Below are 10,818 nucleotides of genomic sequence, written 5' to 3' on the forward strand. Positions count from 1 at the left end.
CGATCGGTTCAACATTATTTGGACCCGCTCTGAAAGAATCCACCTGACTCGAAGGCAAGATTATTTCTCTTCACCACCACTTTCTTTCACTCGACCTGACGACATTTTTTGCCTCTTTTCCAAGAGTAGCTCCTGGATCAGGACCTTTTTTGGGATGTCAATATGGGATTTCATAAGCTTATCCATCGTGAGCTCTTGCTGGGGCATAGGAGCAACCAACGAAGAAAAGGGAGAGCATACGTTCGTGCAGGCAGCAACCAACGAAGAAAAGGGAGAGCATACGTTCGTGCAGAGTAGTGAAGGATAGCTTGAAATGGGCAAGCTCGAGGAGGTGCCTATGTCCTATTTAAGACAATAAACAATGCAAAAATCAATGGATTATCAATCATTGGGGTCATTTAGTGATAACTAATCTTTTCTAATATTTAATTTTTTTGTTCTTATTGCTGCATGACCTATTAATGTAGGAGAGAATTAAAAAAAAACTAAAATATGTACAATAAAAATACTCTTGGCTGGATCTTCTGTGGACCCAATAGTTCAGAGCGAAACACGCATCACTAGACAAGCCTTTACGAGAACATATATAGTTACTTAGAGGATGACCACGCGATAGTAGTTGACTAGTTAGAGATTAGTCGAGCAGCTGATCAGTGGCCGACCAACCCATATATTGACCGACTCGAGGACTGCTCAAGTCAATTAGTTGGAAGATGACTTGCCAGAGGCCCACAAACCAACTGTCACAAAGTCGGTTGATTGGGGTCGATTGGTTAAATAGGGTCATGACTGTAATTGTCATTTCATAATATTTCTAGTCCTGTAGAGGCACATTAAATGTAATAGTGATTGTTCAAACCATAAGCAAAAATATATCTCTGTACATTTTTCTCCTTCTCACACTTCATTCCTTGGGTGTGATTCATGAATAAATTTGAGTTCTAACACATATAAAGTAGATTACTATAATCTTCTTGTTGAATTCTTAGGATATACACAGTTAAGTTTGCTTCTCATCAAATCAATCATTTTTTATAAAATTATTGAAACAAATATGCCATTTTCTAAAGGATTATTTCAAACCATAATGGGCCTTTTTCATGGACAGTTCTGTGATTTTCTTCCAAAAAGCCTTTAGGTTATTGCATATATATGGTCTGTTCAAGATCACCATGCAAGAATGCTATCTTCTCATTCATTCGATGGAGTTCTGGATTTAAGTTTGCAGCAATTGATCCTGTAGTTCTTATGGTTGTTTGCTTAATAACCGGCAGATAAATCTTTTTGAAATCTAACCTTTCTTTTTGTTTAAAATCTTTTGCAACCAATTTTGGTTGGCTTGTGAACAAGCTTTCATAATTTTGGTTCGTGTGCAAGGAATTCACATTTTCATTGCTTGTTTGAATTGCAGTCCATGGCTTCATAGTATGATGATAGTTTTCCATTCCAAACCTGTACAATAGTCTGATTTTTCATCTTATTTCTTTGGTCAGACGATATTGTTACTGATTTTTTTTATTCTACCGATTTCATCAAATTTTTGTTTTGCTTGCTGCTCCAAAACAGCTTGATTTTCACTAGCTCTCATAACTAATGGGTCCACCTACACCTTATGCTTCCCTTTGTGAATCCAATTTTTTTATCGTCAGTTGCCCATTTTTTTTATTAGTAATGGAAATTTATTCTCGTTGAAAGTTACATCCCTCTTTATAATACATTTCTCCAATCCTAATTTAATGCACCATAACCTATAACCTTCCGCACTACTTGGGTAGCTCATGAATACACATTTTAATGCTTGGCAGTTTATCTTGCCTAATATGTGCTTATTCAACACTTGCAAAAGCCTTAAAATTGTTGATTAGATGTATGCCCAATCCGACTTGAAACCCGCTGGTGCTAATCGTCATTTGTTTATTAAATAACTGGTAGTTTTCGGAGTTTCTCCCCAATTTTCTCTTCTGAATGAAACAACATGTTTCTAAATCTTTCAAGCAACATCCTATTAGTCTTTTCGGTGAGGCCACTTTGTGCAGTGTGTAAAACTACAAGGTGCTTAGTTGTATCTTGACTAGCGCTGAATTTGTCAAACATGTTTGAACTATTCTACAGTCCATTGTCAGTCCGCATTTTTGTGTTTGTTCTGCCAATTTGATTCTCAATGATTCTCTGTCAACTTAATTCACAATGAGTGTTTTTCATTCCATAAAAGTTTAAGAGTCTTATCCTTGGTTTTAAGGCAATACAATCTCACTCTACTTGAGTACTCATCAATCATAGAGAAGAAATATTTAGCACTGCCTCTTGTTTTAACTCTAAATGGCGTCCATAAGCTTCTATGAACATTATTAAGAACGAATTTGCTACCATGTGTCACCGCATGAAACTTGATTATGCAGCTCTTGCGAGGACAGCTCCCACAGAATTCCAATTTGCTTGTTCTATCACTTCATGATATTGAATATTTTAATTGTGATTGATCCTTCACCCATGATTTGGCACGCCGTATCATGTCATAGCAAAACAATTACCTTCATCTTTATTAAACATTTTCCTCTATGCAGGCGATCTTTCTTGAAATCCCCCCTCCAGTTAGCTGTGAATACACTAGATGCCTTTGATTTTGATCAGGATCTTGGGTGGAACTTATTTTGCTTCTTTGCCCAGTTTTGCTTCTCACAACAAAGCTATCACCATCTTGTTCCCTTTTAATTCATTCTTTTTTTGGAAAATGTGCTCATTTGAATGATTTCAATAAGCAGCTAATAAGGTATGATCCCTTGATTCTTCAATTCTTAAATCATCCTTTTTGAGATTAAGAAAGATTTTGTTTGAATTCATTCATGTGCCTTCTGAGATGTTACCTTCAATCTGAAGGTTATATCGTGAAAAGCCGACTAACTGAGGGCCTTTTTCAAGAACAAAGATACTATTTTTTGCTAAATATCAGTGGCAGAATCTTGTACCACTCATCACCAAGTGAGAAGAATTTGTGCTGTGAGCCTTCAGTTGCTTCCCTATCCGCTGTTTAAGCAAACCCTTCTCTGCTAATAGCGTAAGTGCAGCCTTGATGAAAGAGAAGCCCTTCTATCTTGAGCCTCCATAGGCTGAAATTATTGTTGTCTGTGAACTTGTCAGTTTTGAATTTTGGTATTGACATCATTTTAGTATATTCGGTGGCTCTGATAACAATTATTGAATTACTTTGCACCACAGTATCCAAGAATGCAAAAACACCAAAACAAGTAGATGAGTAAAAAAGGGGCTAATCTGCTTGAATCAAAGAGAATAAGAATGGAGAACAATCAATGATAATAATAATGGAGAACTTCTATCAAGAATCAGTTGAGCACAAAACACCCAGTTTCCTTTTCTTTCAACTCCCGACCATTTACACATCTTGACAGACTTAAATCGTACTAAATCGAATTTCTCCATCAGGTGGATGCCAATGGAAAGGGAAAGTTAGACTACGGTGAGTTCGTTGCTATCTCCCTTCACTCACAGAAGATGGCTAATGACGAGCACCTCCGAAGGGCCTTCTCATACTTCGATAAGGATGGAAATGGTTACATCGAGCTAAAGGACAGAGGAGCTTCGAGAGGCTCTAGCCGAAGATGGAGCGACAGATAACACCGATGTAGCTAATGACATCTTACAAGAAGTTGACACTGACAAGGTTCCTATTCACACCAATTAGAATTTTCAGATAAAATTCAATTTCCCTTCATCATAAACCACATTTTATAATCCTTTTTACATGGTTGCAGGACGGCAGGATTAGTTTTGACGAGTTTGTCGCAATGATGAAAACTGGAACGGATTGGAGGAAAGCTTCGAGGCATTACTCAAGAGGAAGATTCAACAGTCTCAGTATCAGATTGATGAAGGACGGCTCGTTAAATGCTAGCAGCGGTGGCGGTGAGTGATAAGATGATTAGGATATTTGCTTACTTATTGCTGATTTTTTGATTGTTGTAAACCAACTACATTGCCAAGACATCCTCTTATAACCATGATTTGGCTTTGCTGTGTAATTAGTTTCATCACCAGAGAATTCTGTTGGCTTGCTTTGCTGTTTGATTCTGAAATTACTTTGTTCTATGATGGATCTGCTCTGGAAGCTCTGAACAATGTTTGGTTATTGCGTTTTAAGGTTTCGGTTGATAATAGTGAAAAGAGTTTCACTTTCATCGCTGTCCTTTAGCTGGGGCTGAATGAATGTATTTGGAAATCTGAAACCGCTTGAAATTCGTTCCATTTTTTTTCACGAATTCAAGTTAACTCGAATCTATGAGCTGGGCTTGAAGTTTTTTGTGTTCAGATTAGTTCGATTGATCGATTGAATTTCAGATTGTATTTATGTTGTCTTGAATTTATATGCTTATGTAATATTAATTCATCACTTGGTTAATTGTTTTGTGTTTTGTAGTGCTTAAAGGATATCATTGGTTCAATACCTTCGAACACTCTTTATTGATTTCATGCCAACCTTGATTTTATCAAATTGATTTTTAAGTTTAGTTTGAAATTTGATAAAATTCTAGCTTTAATTTTCTGAAAATTGATTCATTACAAGCATTGAAATTCATAAGAAGCAAAGATCAAATTGTAGATAACTTTGTTTCATATAAAGTACTTCTAACTTTTCATAGAGTGCATGTATTGGTAGAAGTTGATATATTTGACTATGTATAATAGTTCAACTCTTTTGATTTTTATTATGGATGCTAAGTTATCACATGTGAAATTTTGTAGTTCCTGGAGATACAATGTAACTTGAAGATTGTTTTATTTGTCATTAGACTGGAATAAGGATAGTGTCATGAAGATTATGATGATTGTTTGATGACTTCCAAACTTCTAAAACCTTGAATATTGTAGTGAGATCTCCTTCGCTTCCATTAACTCTCTATATTCCAATTCTTATGCACACATTTTAAAGACGTCTCTTCTACTCTTCCTGTAGTTGCAATTAGGCGGTGTGACTCGAGTCGCCCTAGATTTTGAGATTGATTTGATTATTTAATTGAGCCTGAGTTCAAGCTCGAGCTCAATTCTCGAGTTTGAAGAAGCTTGTTTATATGAAATAGAAAAATAAATATTAGTCTAAGCGTGCGGTATAATAAAAATGATGTATAAGATGAGTGATTAAAAAACAAATCATAAAAAAATATTTAATGTAAAATGTGAAATATTTAAATTTTAAATATTTTTAACAATTTTAAGATAAAATTTTGATTTTAATATATTTTGAGTATATTTAAAAATAATATTTTTTCGGACAAGCTAGCTCACATGGTTTGAGCTTGGCTTGCTCAACTCATGAGCCATTTAACGGTCCAACCTAGGCTAGACCTTAGTTAAACCCACTAATAGTTAGATTCAAATGCGTCAGGGATTAGGCCAAATGGAATGGAAGTTGGATGTAATGTGGATTTTGTTACAAGCTGAGTAATCGTTTAAATAGCCTCAAATTCAATAATCATATTCTTAGGTCGCAATTGCTTCAGTCGGATTGCCTATCAAATAATTTAGGGGCATTTACGTACATAACACTCAATTCCTATGTATTTATATATCTAACACCAAAAGTTTATTTTTGATGTTTATGTCATGCAAAATTTAATCTCATAAAGGTATCACTATTTAACTTTTATGAAGTGGTACACGTTTAGATGCTTAGGGAAGGTGATGCATCTATATAAAATTAAGCTCAGGTGGTAGACATGTAAATGCATTGGAAATGAGTATTGAGTAGTATGTGTATAAATCTTCATAATATGTTGGCATAGCTAACTGTATGCAACTACAAAAATGAAGCATCATGAGCCAACATAATAGCATGTGTTAGAAACAAAGTGAAAGATTTCAAGATGGTGAATTTGAACGCTGACCTTGCCCTTTCCCAAAAAAATAAAAAAAAAGCCAACCTAATAAAGTCACATAAAACATCCAAGCCCAAGTCAAATTGCAGCCTACATGATATTCAATTGACAAAAAATTAAAATTAAAAAAAAAAAAAAAACAACTATATTAAAAAAAATAAAAAAAGAATTAAGAAAAAAGCCAAGCACTTGTTCAACTATTACTCATCCATGTTTTGACAAAATCACCCACTTTTGGAGGCCAATTTAAGTAATGCGATCATTGCAAGTATTTTGGTCTGGCGATTGATAGTTGTCTTTCAGCTAAGATGTCTCGAGTTCAGGCTTGTCGTTTATGCGGTGTGCGTGCATTTACAATTAAAGTCACTCCAATTTTCTAAAAAATAACACAATGATTTCATGATCTTTTGATCTTTTGAATATATATATATATATATATATAAACGGTTTTATGCCAAATAGGAGCAACCATATTCTTTACCCTTTTTCCGAGTGTTACAAAAAACATTGAATAATCCAAAGTTTGGTCCCTAATTATGTTATTTTTTGTTTAAATAACTTCTATTTGACCACTTGGCAATGAAAGAATTCACTACACTCCAAAACTAAATGCATCAAAGAGGAAAATCCATCCAACATGCTTTGCTTTTTAGAGTAGCCACATAGAATAGCTACATCAAAACGAAAAGATGTGGATGATAATATTTTTAATGCGCATTGTGGCTCTCATCATCCCATAGAATATAATTATCTTCTTGAGAAATGGATATATGTTTGATAGCATTGAATTAAGTCATATTGAACGAATGACAACTGGGATGCATCCAATTATCATTAAAGATAATAGCCCCAACATTGATTTCCATAGGAACAATATAATACAAAAAAGGCAATGAACATTAGCTTCTTTATAAAAATAAGTGGCCATGCTTGGTTGTCAAGTTCAAATTGAACCATGCAAGCATGCCACCAACCATTTTGTAGGCTACCAATTTGAATTACTTTCCAAAGAGTTTTTATTTTTTTAGTTTTTTTTTTTATTTTATTTTTTATAGGCTAGGTGAGCTTCCGAACTTGATGCATTTGGATTCTTCTCTTCATTTCTAACAAATTTACTACATGTTCAAACACAACTAATTTTTATCTAGCTAGATTAATGCAAAATAGCGGGAAAGGTAACCCTAAGCCTCTCTGAGGTAAAGATGTTTGTAGCCAGCATATTATTTGAAGCTTATGAGATGCACAACTAGAGAAAGGAATTTTGAGCACTAGCTATTGTCCTTAAAACACATTTTAGAAAGGATAAAACTAGGAGTTGATAGGATAAAATATTCCATTTGGTCATTTTATTAAGTTGAAGTCTCATAACCACTAATGTAGTTTGTGCTTCTAATTGGCCAAATAATGCTTTAGCCAATTGAATAGAGAGGAAAAAGGAGGCTCATATATTATAAGGTTGATAAGAAAATTTTATTATTTTTCATTCAAGGGTGGTAGATTTATGAAGGAACTTAAGAAAAATAAATCACTCTTTTACTAATGCTAATAATAATCATAATAGTAATTTTATTAAAATGAATTGAAAATTTATGGAGAGATTCTAAGGTTTAAGCTTTTGTTCTCTATAGAAAATTTATGGAGAGATTTTTAAAATGAGCAATTATTGACATATTTGAGTGTGCTAATAGAGACCTTGCAATTAACATGGATAAAGTTCTTTCAGAATATCAATCCTCTAAAAATAAGAGAAACATATCCATCACAATAGAAAATGGAAAGGGATAAAGAGGGAAGACTTATCTGTATCCCTTTTTTAGTGTTGACAATAATAAGTAATATTCAAATTAGAGAGAATCTGTCCATCATTTTTAATAAAGAAAAGTATATTAGAGAGATAAGTAGTAATCAAATTAGTAAAATTACAAAGAGTGCACTCAATAAATATCTTATTAAGAAGAAGTAATATATTCATATTATCACACGCCTTGAGTTGGTCAATTGTAATAATAAATACTTTGATGTTTGAAAAGTGTTAAATCCCTTAAGAAAATTAATAATAATAATAAATTTAATAAATATTTCTTTTTCTTAGTGAAAACAAACCGAGCATGATGAGTAGGAAGAGAAGAACGTTTTGAAGTCTATCAATAAAAAGCTTATAAGAATAATTATAATGTTCTTCCCTATGTCGGGAAGCTTATTTGTGCAAAAGAAATGAGTGTCAATAAATAGAACGTGTGATTGAACCGACAAGTAACTAATTATTAGAAAGGATTTTGATGTTATCCATATGAACTAGAGGACTTGCATTTACTAAAATTGAAGATAACATCTTTAAGTCCATGTTAGTGGACAAAGCCACGAGATAAGATTGGCTTTTAAGTGATAGAGAAGCTTCAAGATGGAGTTCCATAAAATAGGATGATGCCATGCTATCTACTAAAAAATAATAATCCTAAATTAAGAAAATTTAATGAGGTAATGAAGAGTTTTAAAGTGACATGAATTCACCTAATAATGTTGACATTATGTCTAACCTTAATATTTTGACAAATGAAAGATAGATCATACTTATTTTGGATATCCACATAATTTTGAACAATTGATAACCCCATTCATTTTGAAAACTATAAAATTATATAAATTTTTTATGAATTGACTTGGTCTCACTCAATAAGAAAGATCTAATGGATTATTTATTAGAAAGGAAACTCCTTAAAGAAGAACGTATTTTGAGATAGATGATTAGTTGTATTTTGGGAGTAGTTTATCAATCAACTATTAACCTTTAAGATTTTTATAGAGAGTGAATGTTAGGTTATCATGTATAAAGGTCCTATCTCTACTAGTAATAGTATCCATGAAATAAGATTAATGAGTCCTTATATTTTTGAAATTAAATATTTGTTTGATTGAGGGGAAATCCCCAATGTAAATAAAGATTAGAAAATAATAACTCATAAAAATTATAGTATCTCTTTATATTATCTATGAAAGACTTAAAAAAAAATAAGAAATTGGTAAGATAATTGAGTTTTCATTATTCTTTAGTCAAACTCTTAGTTCCACAAGTTGAGAAGAACCAAACGTCTAGATTAAAAAAAATATATATTCATTCTTTAGGATCATTGTGTTTCCATTATTTTTTTATTTATAAGTCAAATATAGTTTGGAAGTGGACCTTTGATATAACCTCCATTCCAATTGTTTATAATTTTAGTACAAGTTATTTTTCCCAACCACATAACGAACAAATTTGGTAATTGCTATAAATAGTTTTGCATGCTCAAACGTGCAAAACAGGAGTTTGATACAAAGTGAAGAATTTCAAAGGGCTGAGTTAGAACTCTATGCAATAATCAACACCAATGAACACTATTACCTGTCATCAACCACTGCAATCATCTGATTACCATTTTTGTTGTTGCAATCCAACCACTATTACCCAATCATCATCTATTGGTCGTTATTGCCAATTCACTATATTTTTTCACCGCGACTTCCTATCTCTAGCTTTTTGCTTTTTTGTACTTTTAAAAGATCAAATTAGAATACACTCGTTTGGAATACTATCTTCCTCTATTAAGTAGGATAAAACTTTATAATTTTACTTATATAGTATATCATATTATGTGGGATTGGTCCCAATCATCTTTCTGCCCATGAGTAATGATTATCATTTTTCTATATTACCTGTTTGTATGCAAATTTTATGTGTAAAATTAGACTTACAAAATTCTTACTCTATCAAAGAAAATATTTTGTGTAAAAGGAATCATTACTAATTATATATATATATATTGGATGCTAAGTTATCATATATATATATATAGGCAATATTTCATATAAATAACAATTTATCTTAATTAATTTCTACACAAGCTTTTGCAAAATTTAGTAATGTTGAAAGAAATATTATTATTTAATTGAACCAATATTTTCATGAATGTATCTTGCAAGAAAATAAAAAAGATTGTGATTAAAATAAAATGAAACAATACTTAAAAACTAAAATTAAAATTTTAAATAAAATTGGCGTTCAACGTTCGATAAGGCATTCCATTGTCTATTTTATGATTAACATTTCATTTATAAAATTTTTCTTATTTTATAATTTCATATCACATGTCCATTTCCAAGAAAATTAATAGGTGAGCTTTTGATTTTTAATTTATATTTATATCTATTTATATTTTTAATTGAATTAAAATCTAGGTTGTATGTTATAATAACATGTTTGTTGTTTTAGAAAAAAAAAAAAAAAAAACTAAATATAATTTTTGGATGTTTAGATTGTTTTTAAAAATAAGTTAATTTATTTTAATAAAAATATAAAAAATATCTAAATAATGCACTAAACAAATATATTTTTAAAATAAAAACATGTAACCCAAAACGATTCTAAACGACCAAACAGATCTTTAAGAGATGTTTGGGATCATTTTTATTTTTTATTTTTATTTGCTTATATTTTGATTTAAATTAAACATGTTTAATTAAGATATATATTTAAAAAAAATATTAAAAATAACTTTTAAATGCTATGAGTGTTTTTAAAAACAAGTTGATTTATTTTAAAATAAAAAAAAATATAAAAAATCATATCGATCAAACATAATTTAAAAAAAGAAAAATGAAAAAAAAAACCAAAAAATAAAAAAAAGAAATTAAAGTAAAGCCAAACGAGCCGTTACTAAACATAAATAACTGTATTTTCATATTAAGAATCAACTAATTAGCACTTTTAAAATCATAAATAAGATTTTCCTTAAATTTGTACTTAATCAAACATGTGAATTGAGAGTTCCATTAAAAAGTCATGTTTTCCTTAAATGCTGTTGGTTAAGCATAGAATAATGTGGATCATTGATGTGATGCCGAATTGAAGTAAAATATAGACCGTTAGTTATGCTAAGTTCATATATATATA

The 10,818-nt window shown here is 31.3% G+C and overlaps 1 protein-coding gene across 1 annotated transcript in view; it reads left to right on the forward strand.

Annotated features, from left to right (window-relative positions):
* Positions 1-4,104, forward strand: part of LOC110029297 (calcium-dependent protein kinase 3-like) — a 45,276-nt gene extending 41,172 nt beyond the window's left edge. Inside the window, 3 exon segments of the mRNA XM_020731527.1 lie at positions 3,442-3,579; positions 3,581-3,679; positions 3,771-4,104. Of these exon segments, the coding sequence (XP_020587186.1) occupies positions 3,442-3,579; positions 3,581-3,679; positions 3,771-3,929 (396 nt within the window). The 3' untranslated portion in view covers positions 3,930-4,104.
* The last annotated feature ends 6,714 nt before the right edge of the window (positions 4,105-10,818 follow it).

The sequence above is a fragment of the Phalaenopsis equestris genome, unplaced genomic scaffold (genome assembly GCF_001263595.1).
Source record: "Phalaenopsis equestris unplaced genomic scaffold, ASM126359v1 Scaffold000557, whole genome shotgun sequence".
Lineage (NCBI taxonomy): Eukaryota > Viridiplantae > Streptophyta > Magnoliopsida > Asparagales > Orchidaceae > Phalaenopsis > Phalaenopsis equestris.